The sequence below is a fragment of the Vulpes lagopus genome, chromosome 8, assembly GCF_018345385.1.
Source record: "Vulpes lagopus strain Blue_001 chromosome 8, ASM1834538v1, whole genome shotgun sequence".
NCBI lineage: Eukaryota > Metazoa > Chordata > Mammalia > Carnivora > Canidae > Vulpes > Vulpes lagopus.
This window is the reverse complement of record NC_054831.1, coordinates 134047964-134067903: the sequence shown is the minus strand read 5'-3', so window position 1 is coordinate 134067903 and position 19940 is coordinate 134047964. Positions and strand designations below refer to the sequence as shown.

The following is a 19940-nucleotide window of genomic DNA, read 5'->3' as shown; positions in this document are numbered from 1 at the left end:
CCATCCAGATCTACCCGAACCCGAACCCTACTGCTTTTTGAGTCAGAGGGGAAAAAACTGCGCGGTAACTCTAGCCGCCTGGACAGACGTCTCATTTGGAAGAAGATTCCAGGGGATCCCAGCAGGGAAGGCAGGCGGTCAGGCATCGGGCTTGTGCGTGATGGACCCGCACCGCACGGCACCAGCACAAGGACTGCCTCAGTGGCTCTGCATCAGGGAAATGGCGAGAGTGATGTTCCAAAGACAGAGTTAGTTACTGTCTGAGGACAGAGGGGCCTCTGCATACATTCTCAGTGAAAGGCTCATTTGAGGTATTTTTAAGGTTTGCTAAAATCCCAGGTTTTTCTCATTTGTCTTCCAAGGAGTAGTGCCCTTCAAACACAGTGCATGAAAAGTGACAGTAACCCTGTTTTCAGGGATATGTATCCTACAGAGAGAACAGCTGCAGATTTGCAGACTGTAAGACACAGGAAGAGGGCAATGAGACTGCAGATATGGATTTATGAGGTGATGGGGATTCTTCTCCCGATGATTTAATGTACTTTCCAAGTTTCGAATCGAATCATAGGACGAGGATGAGCCTGTTCTCCGTTAGGCCTACAGACTGATGAAGCGTGTGTCACCGTCCCAGAACCATGTCCAGCACTCCTGAGTTTTCGTCCCTGCTGCCCTCTCCAACACTTCCTTGCCAAATGCCAAGTGTGAGAAGCTAACGCTAGGCCACTGGTGAGGGAGAAACAATGTAAAGAGACAACTGAGTAAATCCTGTTGGACACAAACTACAATGTCTTTTTCTGCTTCCTAAGAGGCTTACTCTATTTCTAGAGCTCTTCTAAGTTGGAGATTTTCAAATGTGACACAGTGTTAGATCTAGGTACAATGGGGGTTTTGTAAAACACTGAATGATGATCAGAGAAAGGAATAACCAGCCTTGTTAACAGCACGCTCAGCAGGATGCCAAAATATTCCAGATCCTCATATAAACAGCGTGGATTACATTAACAGGCCTCCCCGGGGGAGCGGGGAGTCTTATTCCCAACGCTCTCTGCCTACCTTACCCTCACCCCATGGTTATGTAACCTTGAGAATGGAATTTGGAAATTCTTCTGACCCTGCCCTGCTCGCTGATAGAGCTGAGCCAGTGGCTGGCAGGGGCATAATCTAATAGGCGAAATTGGAAACACACAAATTCACAGTCCTCTTGTCTCAGCCCCGAGACTAAGCAGGCAAGAAAAGAAAGACTCGCCCCTGTCTCCCTCCTCCCCTCTGGCCTAAGTTTGCGCTGACTTCACCCAGCAGGCACCTGACCCTCCCAGATGAGCTGGGAGGGGCTAGAGAGCCATGCATGGGCCACAGTGGGGGTGGAGGTGCAGGCAGCAGACAATATTTAAGATGCTGAGTCTGTAGAGCGCTCAGGCTTGAGGAGGAAGGGTATAGGGAGTCCAATTAACCTGTACTTTTAAACTCAAGCTTTGAGCAAGGCTAAGAAAGAGACAGGGAAGAGAAAGCAACAGAGTGGTGAGCCCATCCAGAGAGAAAGTGCACAGCTCTAATTTGCTCCGGCTTTGCAGACCCCAGCTGGGCATACCCGGATCCCCCAAAGGAAGATCGTTCCTCACCCAGGCCCGAGAAAAATGCTGAAAAACACCCTCTCGGCTGTGACGTGGCTCTGCATTTTCATCATGGTGTTTGTCAGCCACCCGGCGTGGCCACAGAAGCCCCTGAAGCGCAAGACACCTGGGCAGCTCAAGGTGGCCACCTGCTGTGAGGAGGCCAAGGAGCTCAAGGCCCAGATCGCCAATCTAACCAGTCTGCTGAGTGAGCTGAGCAAGAAGCAGGAGAGGGACTGGGTCAGCGTGGTCATGCAGGTGATGGAGCTGGAGAGCAGCACCAAGCGCATGGAGTCCCGGCTCACAGATGCGGAGAGCAAGTACTCGGAAATGAACAACCAGATCGACATCATGCAGCTGCAGGCAGCCCAGACTGTCACCCAGACCTCGGCAGGTAAGGAGAACATGTCCTCACGCTACCCATCATCTTCCTGCCCAAACCACTGAGCGTCTCTGCCTGTAGCATGGTTTCTAGATACCCTGGCCATCAGATCCATGACAGGGGGTTCCTTGGGGTATACTTTCCTGGGTACGTGTCACCGGCTCTAATGCTCTGTTAATTTCTCTAAATTTACCCAGTGTCTGCACCATCTCTTTTACTCACACCACATTTCAGCAGATGAAAGGTTTATATGCCATCCCGGGGCGCAGAGAGATGACCTAGATCGCCCGGAGTCACACTGCAGGTCTTAGAAACAGGGTTTGGGTTTCCCTGATTGACCTGCTTCCTTAGCCAGAGCTGACAGGCTGTATCCTCAGACCCAAGGACGCAGGCATGAACACCAGAACTGTAACATCTGTTGCTCCTGAAGCCAAGTTCTGCCAAAAACATTTCTCTCATGTCCCTAAGATTTAGTGGAACAGGCATTCATGGATTTGTGTGTCCTGTCTGCAAACCTGACTCTTCCCACTGGCTCAGAATTAGGTGTAGATGCTGCCCAGGGCCAGATGAAGAATTACTTTGTGTTTAGGAGAGGACAGGCTCCTTGAGGTTCTTTGCTTCTGAGATTTCTATTTTTTCCCATGATCTCAAATAAAATTCTCCCACCACAGAAAATAAGAAAACACAAAGCTGAGATCTGGATTTTCAGGAGCCCCAAAATAAGATACACTTCATGTTTTCTTTTCTAAAACAAGTTTGTTTCTAGCTAGATTGCCTTAGACTGGCCCAGGTGAATTCACTGTTCAGAGAGAAGAGATCTGGGTTTCCACAATCATCAAGAAATTACTACTCACAAGAAGAATATCCATAGCTATGTCACTTATTGCTGATATAAAAACTTTTGGTCACATCATAGACCAAGTCAGGACACACACAGAGTAAGTCACTGGTTACTCTCTGTTCAAAGGAAAGAAATTAGGCTTCGACATCCCATTACTAATAAACCACCAAGTATAAATCGCTTTCTAAGCATGACTTCCTGCCCCTCAGTGTGGGGCTAGAAAGGTATCCTTTGTAGTTACCTCTGAAACATTTTCCAGACAAGTGTGTCCTGATCTGGCCCGTGAGATGAAACCAGCCCCGCGGGAGAGCGGGCCAGCAGGGAACCTGCCTGTGCCTGTGCCTGCACCGCCTCCTGCTCCTCCAGTGGGGATTTCCTGCCCTCCCAGCAGGGAGTTTCTTGGGGGGCCAAAGGCAGTTCTCCTGCTGTGCCTGCTCCCCGTCCTGCCCAGAAAATCATCCCTCAATTTTCTTCTCTATTACCAGCTGCTGGGGCACCTTCATACTGTGTAAAGCAGGTAGCCCAGCAGAGAAAGCAGTAAGCTGATGCTTTCACCCTAACAGCGAAGTCTCTCCGCACGCTCCGAAACGTGCTCCACCTGGGAAGGCTCCTGCTGGACGTGCCGCCATCAGCATGCTCTTCTTGAAGGCTCAGGGCAGGGGCCACCAAGAAAAGAATCCCAGACACAGAGGGTGGGAAGCATCTCCTGGCTAGCAAAAGTTCCTGCTCTTTGAATCCACCCTATCAGTTAAGGCGGTTTCTTCCACTGTGCTCTTGGAGATTTGCAAAATGGAGACAAAATCTGGCATAAAGCAGTAGCCCCCCAGGCAGCCCAGGAGGCATTTAAATCAACCCGAGTGAAAACCAGCCTGTCCAATGCTCTCGTTTGCTTGTTTTAATAATGCTGCCAGGGAAGGCCTCCAAGCACTCCTCAGAGTGTTTGCATCTCCATTTGAGAATTGAGCAGTGTTAAGATTGGGGGGGGGGGGGGGGGGGAATCAGATGTGAAATCTAGCTCCCTTTATTAGGGTCCTAGGAGGCAGTCTAGATAAAAATAGCCATTCTCATAGGTAAAAACAGCCATTACCTCTGAAAAACCACCATCACACAAACCAACCAACCAGGAGAACAACCGAACCAGACCCTATGAGATACTCATGACTTATGTGGTAAGAGAGACTGGCTGTCCCAGAAGCTGTATTTGTTAAACAGAGCATCTGTTATGCAGCCCTCACACATCGGAGTGTTTCCAGAATTCATGGCCTAGAACCTCAGCAGGATAATCTATTTCAGAGTTAACCTGAAACCACCTGTATGATTGTCCACTGATGCTACCCAGATGGAGGGCTTCCCCACCCCTCTGCCCCACTACCAGTGAAGCCAATATATACTCCTTGTTTAGTCTCCCGATGCCCGCGCCGCTCCAAACTCTAGACACTGTAATGAACACTCATGTGAGTTTCATGATAGAAATGAAATCTCAGTTGTAAACTTCCAAGTGAGACATAGCACAAACGCCCACCACCGTGGAGCCCCTGGGTTTGGATGCTCACCCGTGCGGTTTGCTCCTATTGCAGATGCCATCTATGACTGCTCGTCCCTCTACCAGAAGAACTACCGCATCTCTGGAGTGTACAAGCTTCCTCCCGATGACTTTCTGGGCAGCCCCGAGCTGGAGGTGAGGTCAGCAGAGCCCACTGCCCGTGCGCTCCCATCTGTCCTCCACCCCCTCCCAGAGCTGAGCCAAGGACTAGTCATAGCCTAAGCAAAGGGAAACTCAAGACAGAGAATCAAACATACCAAATACCAGAGAGCTGTCCGCACACTCCAGAGAGCTATTTTTTGGGGTGGGGAGGAACCCCACACATCTGTTTTGCCCCTTCAAATTATTATCAACCAAACACCAAATCTTCTAACATAGATTAGACAATTCTATAATCTCCACCCAACTAGTTGACCTCTCTTGCCACACCTAGAGCAGTTATTCTTTGGGGAAGGAGACAAGGGAGAACATGTTGAGAGCACACATGGATTTTCTTCTCTTTAACTATATGTGCACTTGCCCCCAGCCCCGACTTTCCAAATTCCTCCTCAGCAAACCGTCACTCTGCTCCCGCTCACCAACACGGCAGACCAGTCGCCACTGGGAGCCAGCGTGACTGGAAGGGCACACATCCACTGGCTCTGCAGAAATGGGAGGAAGGCGATGCGGCCTGCCCCCACGTTCCTCTGCCTGCCTCTGTGGGCCCCTGACCAGAGCAACCTCTCTGCCGCAGGTGTTCTGTGACATGGAGACGGCAGGTGGCGGCTGGACCATCATTCAGAGACGGAAGAGCGGCCTTGTCTCCTTCTACCGGGACTGGAAGCAGTACAAGCAGGGCTTTGGCAGCATCCGTGGGGACTTCTGGCTGGGGAACGAACACATCCACCGGCTGTCCAGACGGCCGACCCGGCTACGTGTGGAGATGGAGGTGAGCACGAGGCCTAGGCCCTTGGGACTGGAGCAGGCTGCCACAACTGTGCTCAACTCTGGGGGTGCCCTTCTGGCTCTCTGTTCACAATAGACCTGTGTATTTATGACGGTTTTCCTGCAGACTGTAGTACGTCGAGGGACAAGGTTTTTCCTGTCCGTTCCCTGCACCCCACCCCGCCCTGTCCCCCCAAGCAAGGCTGCAGATACACGAGAGGCTGGACCTGGGCCAGACCAATCCAGTCAGCGGTGCTGAAACCCAGAGGTCCTCCCTGGCCTGGGGCACACGCAGCCCCACGCGCACACCCCTCTCATGTCACTCTCTGACTTCTCCCTGTGGGATCTAGCAAAACACACACCGACACCTTCCAGATAGGTGCAGGGAGGGCTATGGGAAGAGGCCAGTCCAGGCCAGCGGGGGACACAGGTGGGAGGTGTGATCTAGGACCCTGGTTTCTGATGCCCAGCGTAGTGTGCTAACCTAACCGCCAACACAGCCAACCCGCAGTAAAGCCCCGCTAGGTCCCTGGGAGACCCGGACGTGCGTGCGGCTGTGAGCAGAGGGGGAGTGGCAGGATGGGGGGAAATGAAGGCCGCTGCAGGGCCCCTAAGGCTCTGCCCCCCTCTCCCCGACAGGACTGGGAGGGCAGCGTGCGCTATGCGGAGTACAGCCGCTTCGTCCTGGGCAATGAACTCAACAGCTACCGCCTCTTCCTGGGGAACTACAGTGGCAACGTGGGCAACGACGCCCTGCTCTACCACAACAACACGGCCTTCAGCACCAAGGACAAGGACAACGACAACTGCTTAGACAAGTGCGCACAACTCCGCAAAGGTGAGATCTGGGGGCCGGGGGGCAGTCCCATCTGAGAAGAATGGATTTTGAGGGACGCCCGGGGGGCTCAGCAGTGGAGCATCTGCCTTAGGACCAGGGCGTGACCCCAGGATCCTGGGATTGAGTCCCCATGGGGCTCCCCGCAGGGAGCCTGCTTCTCCCTCTGCCTGTGTCTCTGCCTCTCTCTGGGTCTCTCATGAATAAATAAAATCTTAGAGGGCAGCCCCGGTGGTGCAGCTGTTTAGCGCCACCTGCAGCCCAGGGTGTGATCCTGGAGACCCTGGATCGAGTCCCACGTCAGGCTCTCTGCATGGTGCCTGCTTCTCCTTCTAAGGCCTGTGTCTCTGCTTCTCTCTCTCTCTGTCTCTATGAATAAATGAATAAAATATTTAAAAAAATCTTAGAAAAATATTTTGAAAAGAGGATGGATTTTCAGCTGCACAGCTGGTATTCTGGCTTTGGTACTTTTTTCTTGGACACCGGCTCTAAGTGCTTAGCCACTGTTCCAAGAACAGCGTCACAGATCCCCAGGTCTAGTATCAGTTCTTTCTGAGGGGAGGATGCACCCAGCCTACTGACCCAACGGCCCCGATCTGTTTCTCGTGCCAGGTGGCTACTGGTACAACTGCTGCACAGACTCTAACCTCAACGGAGTGTACTACCGCCTCGGTGAGCACAACAAGCACCTGGACGGCATCACCTGGTATGGCTGGCACGGGTCTAGCTACTCCCTCAGACGGGTCGAGATGAAAATCCGCCCAGAAGACTTCCAGCCCTAAGTGGAGGCCCGCTGTGCGGCAGGGCTGGAGACGGGGATGCATGGAGGCTGCGTGAGGGCGGAGGAGGGGGAGGTGGGGAGAGGGCAGGATGGAGAGCAGGATGGAAAATGGCCTGTGGTCACTGGTGAGAGTCAGGCTCTCAGGAGCACAATAAAATTTTAGTACAAGGGTGTTACCTAATTGGGATGAATTATTTTAACACAGTGGGTCGCCACATGTACTTCTCAGGGGGCTGGCCTGAGTGGGCTCCCTTGGCTTCAGATCCCTGACGTATTCACTAAAAGCTTCTTTCCATTGATGTTTCTGTGAAAGAAAGGTAATTATGACATCACTTCCGCTATTCAGTTGAAGGCCCAGGTCATGGGAGGGCAGAAAATAGATCCGCTGCCTAAAAAGAACCATGTGATTTTGATCCTCAAGGACAGGACTTGTGGGTGTTAGAGAAAAGGCATGATAGAGCAGTGTAGGAGAGTTCTGATTTTTTCAAATCCGATGAAATTACCTTCAGTCTACATTTTTTTTTAAAGACAAAAATTATTCCACTGGTGGTGGACTGACCCACGTTGGACTGGCTCAGCCCCAGTGGACCTAGGTGGACTGCCCCAGAGGGATCTCTGGGCCCGGGCCCGGTGGCCGGCCTCTGGCACCTCCCTGCTCCACCTCAATCAGGGTAGAGCGCTGGAAGGCAGAAGCGGGTCTAGTGGTGGCTGGAGAGTTCCAGCACGGGGTGGGGATAAGTCTCTCGTGGATGCTTGCACAAAACTGCCTTAAAATGTCAGTCAATACAGATATATCTATTTTTATTTTTTATCTGTAAGGAAAGGGCTCAAAGAGCTTTCTCTTTTAACGTGTCTAAAAAATACTGGCTACAAAATGAAGGTAGATGACACTACGGTTAATAATTCATGCTGTATATAAGCATTTTGCTTTGTGAAAATAAAATACTGTAGTATGTTGTAAACACTCAAAGCTTTTTCCTTCTATAATAAATTCTTTTGAAACTTGCTGGTTTTTAAATTACTGCCATTTTCATTTAGAGCAAGGTAAAAAAAAACTTCAGTGAAAAATCAGAGGGTGAGCAGTGAGAAAGAGACTGATTTTGTTGCAGTCTTCAGGGAAACCAAGGGAGGAGCTACAAGCCAAAGAGCAAGAAGGTGGAGGGACAAAAAGGGCAGCAGCCCTGGGGAGAGGTCAGATCCAGCCTCCCACCCAATCCCAGTGGAGCCTGGCGCGGCAGAGTCAGATCCAGCCTCCCACCCAATCCCAACGGAGCCCAGTGCCACCACTCGGCTTCAGAATCCTTCGCAAACCGACACTCTTACTTTCTACCTGAGCAAACTAACACATACAGAGAGGGAGCATATCTTTAGTCATAACAGATGCCAAATAAAATTTTGAGTGTTTGGAAGTCATTTTTCCCTCGTCAAAAAGAACCATTCCCTCGAACCAGTCAGTGGAAGGTAAGCCATTATTCTTATTCAGTGTTTTCTATTGTACCCAGAGTCCTTGGATTGCTGGGAACCTATTTAACCTTAAAAAACAAGAACTCGGGGATTTTAAAAGGCATAGAGTAGAGAAGAAGTGCACTGGAGCAGGGCATCCCACAGGACAGGCATTCAAACAGAAACTTCCCGAGGCAGGCAGGGAGTCTGATATGCTTAGTAGCCAGCACAATACTGCCTGGGAAGGGAGGATAAAAAGATCAGGGGGTTAAGGGAAGAGGGAGAAAAGCACAAACGCCTCTGGCAGAAGTAGCTAATAATTCTCTCTCTTACCTCCTCTAACCCAACTAAAACACACCTGAAGCTCTAGGCACCAAAGGCTAAAATAAACGAGTGGGACGGCCTCAAACTAAAAAGCTTCTGCAGAGCAAACAACAAATACACTGAAAAGGCAACCTACAGAATGGGAGAAAAGATCTGCTATCTATAGCCCCTCATGAGGAGTTAATATTCAAAACATATAAAGGATTCATATAACTCAATAGCAAAAAATTAAACAGTCCAATTAAAAAATGGGCAGACTTTCAGAAAAAGTCTGAATAGACTTTTTTCCAAAAAAGATATTCTTGGAATGGCAAGTAGATACATGAAAATGCGCTTAGCATCAGGGAAATGTAAATCAAAGTCATCCAAAGAGATACCTTCCCGCACCTACAATGGCTGTTATCAGAAAGGCAAGAGACAGCAAGTGCTGGCGAGGATGTGCTGACCAGGGAGCCCTTGTCATTGCTGGTGGGAAGGTAGATGGGTACAGCTGCTATGCGACACCGCCTGGTAGTTCTTCAAAAATTAAAAATAAAACTCCCTTATGATCCAGCAATTCCACTTCTGGGTATATATCTAAAGGAAAAGAGATCAGTGTCTCGAAGAGATATCTGCGCACCCACGTTCACTGCATCACTATTCACAGTAGCCGGGATACGGAAGCAACCTGAGTCTCCATGATGGAAGAATGGATAAAGAAAACGTCACGCACAGAGTAGTGTTCAGCCGCCACTGGACTCTCACGGGCACACGCTGGTGAGAGCTTCGAAGGAAAAAGAGCGAGAGCGAGAGCGAGAGCGCTTCTGTCTTGAGAGAACACCTACGTAATCGCGAACACAAGGGTAGTAGGATACGGAGGGTAAAGGCCATTCTGATGGCTTCTCAGACAGAAATGAGGAACGGTTATCAGGTAATAGAGAGATGGCAACCCCTTGTTACAAAGTGGCCAACAATCTGAAGTGTGCGTGTTCCAGTGCCTTGTGGCAGGGAGACCCTGCACGCAATGACACCGGGTATTAGCTGAGGAGGTCATTAAGCCAAGGGCGAGGGGAGGCTTGGTTCCTCCCCACTGCTTCGAGTAAAATGAGAGAAGAGAGAAACGACAAAAAGGTGGATTAAACCAAAAGGAGCCAGAACTTAGAGACCTGGAAATTCTCGGCTGTCCATACTGTAGGAAATGAGCACGTGTTTGGAAGAGAACACGGAGGGTACGGCCACGTGAGGCCACATGGGGCCACGTGAGGCTTTGCTAAGGGGATTCGTGTGGTAGGAACCATGGACCTAATCAGCTACTCCAGCAGAATAAACCACAAAACTCAACAGAAGGGGAAAGACACAGGAAGGAATGAAGGGAGGCTGTCGAACTTCTGGATTTTACAGACAAAACTATGGAGTTATTTGGCTGTGAACATGCACTATTCTTCCAGAAGAGAAAAGAATGATCCTGAAGGCCAGCCAGAGATCGTCAGGGCTGTCTGCTTGTTTTAAAAAAGGAGGACCATTGCCTTGCTTTGAACAGGCCCAGTGGACTCTGCCCAAAGCTGCGAGGATACAGCCACGGGCAGGGCTGTGCGCCAGGTGGAGCTGTGGGGGCAGGACCTCTGCCTCGTGGGTCCAGAGGGTGGACCGTGCCCCAGAGGGCAGAGGATCCGGCCGAGATGGATTACTCCCAGGCCTGGAGATCTCTCATGAAGTCTGCCTTGCTTGGTGTTGGACTTGCTTGGGGCCTGCCACCCTTTCCTTCTTGCCCACTTCTCTTGGAATGGGGGATGCCCCAGCAGCATATCCTGGAAGCATGTAATTTGTTTGTTTTCATACGTTCGCCTCAGGATGAATTGAACCTAGAGTCTCATCCCTACCTGTGATTAAGATGGCATTTACACGAGACTTTAGGGCTGATCCTGGAACAGGTTAAGGCTTCAGGGCTGTTGTGACAGAATGAATTTTGCATTTGAGAAGGATATGCATTTTGGGGGACCAAGGAGGAATGCTGTGGACCAATGTTCATATTCCCCCAAATTCCTATGCTGAAGGCTAACCCCCAATGTGATGGTTGCAGGGTCTTTGGGAGGTGATTAGGCCACGACAGTAGAGCCCAGCATCCCCACCTGTGAGAAGGGTCTGTAGTTTCAGCCCCCAGGCCATGATGATTTGCCACAGCAGCCCCAGCGGTCTGAGTCAGCAGGCCACAGAACTTGACCTCATGCTACAGGCTAACCAAGTAAACGCCAGGTGTACGTGTATGCACGTGTATGCTTACAGATAATTCAGTACCACTTAATCCTCTGTTCCCTTAAGAAGCAATCATACTAGATATATACAGAGGCTTTGAGGAGATGGGAGTGGCTCAAATTGTCTCAATGTTAGGCTGGTTTGGGGATTACCTGTGGGATTTAATTTGTCCTGGAGCAGATCAGTAATTAAAAGGGTCACTAGGTAGGGTGTCAGACAGATTGAGCCAGTAGCCAAAGAACAGTACAATCAACAGAACACACCTTTTTTAAAACAAAAACAAAAGGTAAGAAATAGCTTTGCAAAGATGTTTTTGTGAACTTGATTATTTAAGCTGATTATTTCAAAGAGAATTTGAGGCAGGTGACTCAAACGTATATATTAGAATAAACTTAAGTAAAAGTAGAAAAGGTAAAATGAGGCTGGCGGGGGGCAGTAGACAAAAGGGGTCAGGGGTCCGCAGTCTGTTAGAGGTGGGCCAGGACCTGATCTGTGACCTTCCCGGAGCCACTGTGAGGAAGGCAGCTCAATCTATCACCAAAGAACAAGGCCTCCAACATGGGGCCCAAGAAGTAACTTGGGGACATATGACCCCCAGTGGTCTGACACCCCTCTCCCAACCCGCCCCCCGAGAGGATGGGGCGGTGCAGCTGAGTTCACATTCTCTACCAGCAGCTTTGCCTAAGGCTGTCTCTCTCTTAAAACTTTCTGCAGTGACAAAGATGGCAGGACATTGCCCCGGTGCTTAGGAAAAGCAGTTTTACAAAAGCAAGTGGGAAAAGCAGTTTTACAAAATCAAGTGGGAAAAGCAGCAAATGGAAAGAGAAAAGAACAATGGGAAGAGGGGAAGACAACCAGAGAGAGGGAGGCTGAAGCGCAAGCTGACCTGAATAAGGCTGGGATGAAACCACACGGCCAGGAGCACTGGCTTTGCTGGGAGCACAAGCTTCCGCTTGTTTGTGTGCAAAGTGAAGGTCCAGGCAGTCCGGGTGGCTCAGTGGTTTAGCGCCGCCTTCGGTCCAGGGCCTGATCCTGGAGACCCGGGATCGAGTCCCACGTCGGGCTCCTGGCATGGAGCCTGCTTCTCCCTCTGCCTGTGTCTCTGCCTCTCTCTCTCTCTCTCTCTTTCTCTCTCTCTCTCTGTCTCTCATGAATAAATAAAATCTTTAAAAAACAAAAAAGTCAAGGTCCACCTGCAGGGTATTCTGAGGACGTGTTTTCAGTTACATTGGCTTAAGAGGTTAACGGCCTTCTTGAACATTTTTCCAGACCTCTGAGTCTATCTTCCTGCTGCAAATCTGTACACGCATTAATGCTTCTATGATTGTCCCAAATATGGCGAAAGCCCTGGGGTGGGACGAGGGAGCTCTCCGAGAGGTGTCAAAGAGAAAAAGCTTAGCAAGGAGGCTGGCTTGCAGGGCTAGGTATTTGACACCGACGCTGTTATAGTCCTTGCCAGGTTTTCTATCAGTTATCAAGGAAGATGGTGTTCCCTAAGCCAGAGATGATGGGAGGAGAAGGAACGCAGGTTTTCACACCTGCTGTACCTAATCAGACATGGAAGCCTGCTTCACAGGGTGGTGTGTTTATAACTGTGTATCTGTGGCATTTTAGAAATCAGCAGTCTCTCAAAGCTCCCTTTGGGCAAAAACGATTCTATTTCTATCTTTTTGGTCCCTTTTAAAGTGTTTAAAGGAATACTGTTTAGCGTTCACTCGAAAGCAGAGCTGGCAAAGAAGCTGGCTATCTGATGACTCTCTCAAATGAAGGCAGCGCCATACACAGCAGACTGTTTCAGCCACAGAGGAGGTACCTATTAGCTGGGTGATTTTCCCCTCAACTATCTGCAGTGAGATAATCAACCATGTTAGCATTTACATGAAGATAATTAGATCCCAGAGTTAATAGTCTCTGATAACCATTAGGGGAGGTGAACAGTTCTCTGGGAGCTGGAGCTAACATTTGAGGCTGCTTCTAATTTCATAACAGCAGAAAACTGATTATTTTTCCCATACCCAGAAGACTCAAAACCATCTTAGGAGAGAATGAAGCCAAACTCGAGATAAAGATCACTGAATCTCAGACTCAGCCCTGCCCGGTTTCACTCACAGAACACGGGAGGAGGGCAGCCGGGGGGGGGGGGGGGGGGGGGGGGAAGCGGGCTCAGCGGTTTAGCGCCGCCTTAACCCAGGGCGTGACCCCAAGGATCCGGGATGGGGCTCCCCACAGGGAGCCTGCTTCTCCCTCTGCCTGTGTCTCTGCCTCTCTCTCTCTGTGTCTCTCATGAATAAATAAAATCTTAAAAAAAAAAAAAAAAAAAAAAAAGGAACACTGGAGGAGGAGGACCCAGGCAGTAAAACCCCAGAGGCCTTTGAGACACCGGGGCAGGTACTACGTACTCCGACCTGAGAGCATAATCAAACGCGGGTATCAACTTCTATCGCTCCTAGGCTGCTGCCTCAGAACTGCTTCTGGACTGATTTCACCGGGACACGCCAGCACACGTTGGAAAACCACGGGAGCCCGTGTGCTGAGGGTCAACAGAAACGCCAATTACAGCTCCTAGAGTGGAGAGAACCATCTGCGACCACATCTCACTTAAACCTGTTGGCCGGACCCGAAGGCAGATTTCACAGAGCAGAAGCCTCCACGTGACTGCAGTGTTTTGGCAGCAGGCAGCAGGGGGAGAGAGGTCATTTCAGATGAAGGCAGCAATTAAAAAGGGTTTAGAGCCTACCTGATGAGAGACTCTAGGATGGCGGGGGTGGGACCTTTCTGGAACTCCAGTTCTTTGTAGTGCAGCGCTTTGGCATATGCTCGGCACTTGGCTGCCCTCTCACCCAGCAGGACAATGCCATTGTCGTCTCTCAATGGCAGGGGGCCCTAGGGCAGAGCAGAAGCCACAGCATAGGAAAACAGCGGCGCATGACCAAGGGGAGGCTGCCTGGGTGCCTCTCCCCTCCCACCTGTTTTCTGTCAGGCTCCATCTGGACAAAGGGGTAAAATCTCACCTTGTCACTGTGTTCCATGAATTCAGCCAAGTTTAAGAGGGTCTGCGTGACTTCGGCAATGTCCTGTGAGGTGAGGGCCAACTCGATGCTTCTGATGAGTTCATCCTGCTGGTCTTCATTCAGTTCAGACCAGCAGGACACAAATGCAGCATTAAAGAGATCCCTGAAGGCAGAGAGGAGTGAAAAAGATGCTGGAAATGCCTCTCGTGCCTCTGCCTGGTACCACAAAGTCACTTATCAATCTACTCCAGGCATCACTGATTTTGCCCATCCAGACCACTGCTGTCCAACAAAACTTGCTGGAAATGGTCTATCTTTGCTCTCCAAAACAGTAGCCATTAGCCACTGAGTATTTGAACCGTGTGCTAAGTGTAACCGAGGAATGGAGCTTTAAGTTGCATTAATTTTAATTGCCTTAATGCAATCATGGTGTGGCTGGTGACTACTGTTTTATAGCGCAGTACAGACACTGTGCTACACAGGAAGCCCTGAGGTGGGGGGCAGAGGAGAAAGAAGAGCAGAGCTAAATAACCTGTTTCCACAGGCATATTTCTTGGCAGGATTTTCATCTTTTCTCTTCCCTGGAGGAGATGAACAGAAAGAGAACTTCTAACGTAGAAGTTGGGATTAACAGATTCAGAATATAATAATCTTCAAATGATTCTTGGGATGCTTCTCAGGCAAGATTGGAAATGGCAAAGGCAGCACCTGTGACTGCTTTTCGAAATACAATCAGAACCCTTAGCTGAATGGTCATAAACAACACAACAGAACTTAAGAAACTAGACGCATTAGAAAATGGAATCCCAACCCATAAATCCTGGAAAGGTCCTCTAAGCCAGTGTTATTTCTGAAGACTTACAGAGACCTGGAAGCAGAGGTGCCATTTCTAAGACCACTATGACTATCTTAAATCATTCAAGCATCACATGGATTGGCATATTTGCTCTGCCCGACATCTGAACTTTAATCCCATCCCTTCTTTTTCGGTGAATGCTAGGAGGAGGGAGCTGGAAACCGTAAAATATGCTTAAAATGTTTTGGTTGAGCACCTGCTGCCTGCACACATACTTTGTGTTACACATTAAAAAAAGTTAAGTCAGACTAATGTATATAATTTTGGAATCTGCTGGAAAAAACAAAATTCAAAACACAAAAGGTGACATGAAGACCAAAAGAAGTCCTGTGTAAATTAAGAAACAGACTTTCTGACCTACATCCAAGGCCACATTGGATCCCAAAGAAGCACACTTGGCGCTATGGGGATAAACACACAGATGTATGTTTATCACAAGCCTCTTTCAGATGACACTGTGCTCAGAAGTGACTTGGAGCAGAAGAGAGGTACACTACAGTCGGCTGAGCACATGAAATCTGCACACTGTGGAGTCAGGGGAATCCTAGGAACTATTTTTAGAGCATAAAAAAATACCATTTTATGACTCATTATAAATAATAGTTGTGTGTTGCAGATAAATTTGGAAAAGAATAACAAAGAAAATACTCCCTAGACCTTCCAACTTCACCAATGCTCTATTACTTTCCAGTCCTCTTCCATGTACGTTTGTTTTTAACAGTTGAAATCACACACTTCCATCGTTTAATATTCCATTTTACATTCATTTACGTCATACTATAAACCTTCTATATGCAAATATTATAAACCAAACCTTTAACGGCTTCTTAAGACCTTATTTAAAACAGTATTTGTTATTTCAGTATTTTATGGCAGATTCTATTTCCTGAAGATGGCTGCAATAGTATCTCCTGTTCCACATGCTCTTCTAGGATCTTCCTACTTCTCTATCGAGAGATGACGTCTGTATCTCCCCCCCAGAATCTGAGTGGGCCTCTGTGACTGCCCTGAACAACACAGTGTGGCGGAGGGACACTGTGTGACTTCTAGGCCGGGTCATACAAACACCATATACTTCCGCCTCATTTCCTTGGGGAGGACGCTCACTCTTGAAAACCCACCAGTCTTCTGTGAGGAAGGCCAAGCAGCCCACAGAATGACCCACAGGGAGGGGAACCAAGCCCCTAGCCAGGGTTCCCATCTGAAGGCCCCAACCTGCCTCACAGGTGAATGAGCCACCCTGAAAGCGGGTCCCCCAGCCCCTGGACAGAGACCCCTACTGACACGGACCCAGAGACAAGCTGTCCCCACAGGTCATGTCCAAATTCCAGATCCGTGAGCAAAACAAATGACTGCTGCTGTTTAAGACTTCTAAGTTTGGGGGGTATGTGAGATACAGCAGTAAATAATTAGAGTTCATTGCTACTGGAAAGCAGTTATATTAGACTGTTCCGTGGTTGTTTTCAGAGCTGTAAATGACTTTGCAATTAAAATTTTGGACCCAAGTCTACTAAGGAAAGGTCTGCTACCAAGGGTAAGATGGATGCTTTTCCTATAACATGAGCTTATTCAACCTGCCTTTATTTTTTTCCTTCACAAGTGGGCAAAATTAAAAAATACAAGCCCTTTTTATAATTACTGCCACTAAGATAGATTTCCTACATATTGTCTCTTTGTGCTAATCCTCTTGGTCCCATCCCGAAGCTGGGGACATACCTGGCCATCGGGTTGTAGGCCTGAGCCAGGGCCCAGCACGAGCGCAGGGAAGGCGACGAGGAGTCCTTCAGGAGCTCCAGACTCAGCCGCCTCAGCCATTCCAGCCAGTCGTCTTTGGAGACCCTTCTGGCAGCTCCCCAGGCCTGTAATCCCCAGGGAACAACGGAAAACCATCAGCTTCCAGGCCAACTGTAAAGAGCCCTCGTCTATTTAATGATTCAGTCCTGCCGCTCGTGACAAAATCCCCTCAGAGCACAAATACAAAAGAGCAGTGTTTAATTAGAAGCTATAAAACAAGAGCAGCAACCTCCGGAACAGCCTGCTGTACGGCTCACTTGTGCTGGACTCTATCAGCGAGCCAGGAAGCTCACACACCCAGTGGACGGGGCCGTCACACGCTGGGTGCATTCCACAGAGCCTAAGGGCCCCCGCGGTGTGTGAGCGGCCCGGGCGCTGTGCAGGACACAGGACACAGCAGGGACACAGGGAAAACGGGCAGGCTCGCAGCACCGTGAGTCACAGCACACCCGGGCGAGCCCGAGCCCAGAGCACACGGCACGGTGCAGAGGGAGATGAGGGAGTTGGACGGATCTAACTTTTACTTTCTGATTTGTCCCTTCCGGCTTTCCTCAAAACTCTAAGCGCTCCAGGCATCCAGTTATGACTGGGGAAGCTAGGGAGGCGGATGGGAAGACCCGGGCTCTGGACACGGGCAGTCAGCGTCGTGGCCACAGCTGCTCTCTGGAGCTTGGCAGCTTGCGTTTCCCACGGCTGTTATCTAACTGCCCGCCTGGCTGACCCTGGGCAAGTTACTTCTCTCTTGGGTCTGTCTCCTCACTTGTAAAATGAGGATAACAGTTCCACCTCCCAGGGTGTTTTCAGGATTGAGTACGTGTCACAGATTTGTACCAGCGATGGGCCCAGACTTCGTGCTCTTGTGAGTGCCTATTACTGTCTGCTCAGAAACACCGCTTGGAATCCTGGCTCCGCCAGGGCAGCTGGAGCACTCGGGCCAAACGACCCGTATGCCGCATCAGAGCCCCAGTCTTCTGCACCAAGGGATAAAACATCTAAAGAGCCCGGCTGGAAGAGATGAGCAAAAATAGTTGCTCATATTATCAAAACGGCAACTTTTTGAGCGGGGCTAGCCCTTTTAAAATACATTCTTAGATTTTTCCAGCAGAACACACGTGTCCTCCTTAAACTAGGGAAACTAAGCTGAGCAGAGGTTCTCCAGTGAAGCCATCCAGGGAGCGGTGGAGATCCCCACGTGCTATACACCTAACCATCAACGACACAACCCATCCCGTCCCTGGGATAAGCTGCAGATCTGCTGTGGCTTCCGAGGAGTTACCCATGAGTGATATCATACAAACTACCGTTTTACGTCAGAAGAAAGTGAGCTAGAGATGTTAAGGGACAAACTGAAACGTGCGTGATTCTCACTGACGATACAATGGGTGCCCTGAGCCAGGAGGAAGAGTGACACCTGTTACTTGACTTTTTAACCTTGTTCTGCTGAACAAAATGGGAGCATCAAGCCCTTTCTCCCAGAGGCCAGCCCCACAGCACCCGGCATTTCAAAAGTTGAACATACACAAGGGAGAATCACGAATGCCTTTCCCTCTCGTGATGTGGGGCTGAGCCTGCGTGAGGCAGACGCAGCTCAGCACTGTGGTTAAGAGACTGGGCTCTGCAGTCATGCTACCTTGGTCAAATCCTGGCTCCACCATTTACTAGCTGACTTTGGGCCAATCACTTAACCTTCCAGGGCCTCGACCTCCACGTCTGCAGAACGCCGACAGTAACGATAGCATCTAACTCACAGGGTGAAGGGTAAAGGAGTCGATAAGCGTAACGTGCTCATATCAGTGCCTGACACGCGGGAAGCACTCCACGAACGCCGGCAGCTGTCAGTACCAACATTGTCGCCATTTGAGAAATGGTAGCAAAGAAGTCTCCAGAAACCTTAGCTTCGTGGACAACTGCACGACCCACTGAACAGGTGAATCCCCCATGTGGGCCTTTCCCTGCTGTTCTTTCATTTGAAGCCTGATCCATTCTCGCTCCTCCGGGTTCCGTGGTAACCGTGTCAACGCCAGCCAGCTGCCTGCTGCCACCGCCCACAGGTGACTGCCTCCTGCGGTGACGCTGGCGCATGCGGATAGATGCCAGGTTATTCATTAAGGAGGCGTCCGAAGAGCTTCTCCTAAGACGGGGAAGGTGCTCGAAGGCACCCTGGAGGCACACACAAACGGTTTCTCCACCTTCTCTCCGTGTGACTCCCGTTAGCATAGCTCGGAGGATGACCGAGGTGGGCTCTGTTACTCTGAGCGGCTCACACCGGTCACTGCACCCAACCTGAGCTACCAGCACATGAGGACGTGGAAGCACAAACGGGGCCAAGAGCCAGAGCTGCACATTCTGCTTAGGGTTCTTGGGCTGGGTCTGTTCTCTCAGGTGAGATAAACTAGAGACTCTTTCTTTTTTCTGTTTGGCAAAGGTCACGCTTCTTTTACTGAGTCTTGGGCAGAAAGCAAACCTTCCTGGAAGCAACCCAGACCACCGGGGAGTTTCCTAAAATAGGCAGGACACAGCTGTAAGAGGGTGGACAGCTGTCTGGTTGGAAGGACACTCTGAACCCAGGCAAGCAGAAAACATCTGGGTGGAAATGTGCGTCTGGCCTCTCTGCCCGGGCCCCTCCCTGAAGTGTGAGGGGTCAGCGGGTGGCCTCAACAGCTGCCCGGGGACGCTGGAGGACCGGTGGCCTTCTCCTCCTGCAGTCTTGGGACGAGCAGTGGCCCGCCCCACGCAGAGAAAGTGCATGCACTTGCCCCGGGGTCTTTCACCACTTCCCTCTTAAACCCCCCAGCACTCCTCGGGAGCTGGTACTTCACAGCTGCTGGCGTGGGGGAAGGCTGGCTCCATAGTCAGCGATGAGCTCGTGTTCCCCAGCTGTGTGCACGTGGTGCGCACACACACACAGCCACACACAGAGGGCTCTGTGTCCAAATCTTTACAGGCTTGGTCCAAAGAAGAGAACAAACCAGCAGGGACCCAGCCCTGCCCAGTCCATCGCTCAGCCCATCACTTGGTCCACGGCCATCCTGAAGTGTCGCCGCTGTGGGTTGACTACTAACAAAGGAAGAATCCTACCACAGGGAGCTGCTCACAGTCGCCAGAAGCACGAACGCTAATGCAAAATGCGCAAACTAAGAGACCTGGTATATTTATTTAAAAGTCAGCGACATATCTCTGGTTATTCTGCTCAGATCTACCAGCAATGCTCTGAAACTGTTTTAAGGGGATGGCTGGTGGCACATACAGTGAGAGTTGGTTATATCCCAGGCTTGTATCTCTCAGCACAGAGAACTTCCTATTTACCTGCAAAGATCTCAGAACTCACCACTCAGAGTGTGGTCCCTGGACCAGCAGCACTGGT

At 50.1% G+C, this 19940-nt stretch overlaps 2 protein-coding genes across 3 annotated transcripts in view; one reads left to right on the top strand and one right to left on the bottom strand.

Moving 5' to 3' along the window:
- Positions 1–19940, bottom strand: part of MTOR (mechanistic target of rapamycin kinase) — a 120963-nt gene that overhangs the window by 55062 nt on the left and 45961 nt on the right. Inside the window, exons 26-28 of the mRNA XM_041765246.1 lie at positions 16499–16641; positions 13927–14089; positions 13653–13798 (exon numbers count right to left, since the gene is read on the bottom strand). Coding sequence (XP_041621180.1) covers positions 13653–13798; positions 13927–14089; positions 16499–16641 — 452 coding nt within the window. The remainder of the gene's footprint in view (positions 1–13652; positions 13799–13926; positions 14090–16498; positions 16642–19940) is intronic.
- Positions 1188–7922, top strand: ANGPTL7 (angiopoietin like 7). Of its 2 annotated transcripts, none has more exons than XM_041765277.1 (5): positions 1188–2004; positions 4411–4516; positions 5110–5304; positions 5940–6138; positions 6748–6884. In XM_041765277.1, the coding sequence occupies exons 1-4, from the start codon at positions 1635–1637 to the stop codon at positions 6112–6114; spliced, it is 846 nt and encodes a 281-aa protein (XP_041621211.1). In that variant the 5' UTR covers positions 1188–1634; the 3' UTR covers positions 6115–6138; positions 6748–6884. The 2 variants fall into 2 exon arrangements, with proteins under 2 accessions (XP_041621211.1, XP_041621210.1); XM_041765276.1 differs by having other exon boundaries at positions 1191–2004; positions 4411–4511; positions 6748–7922.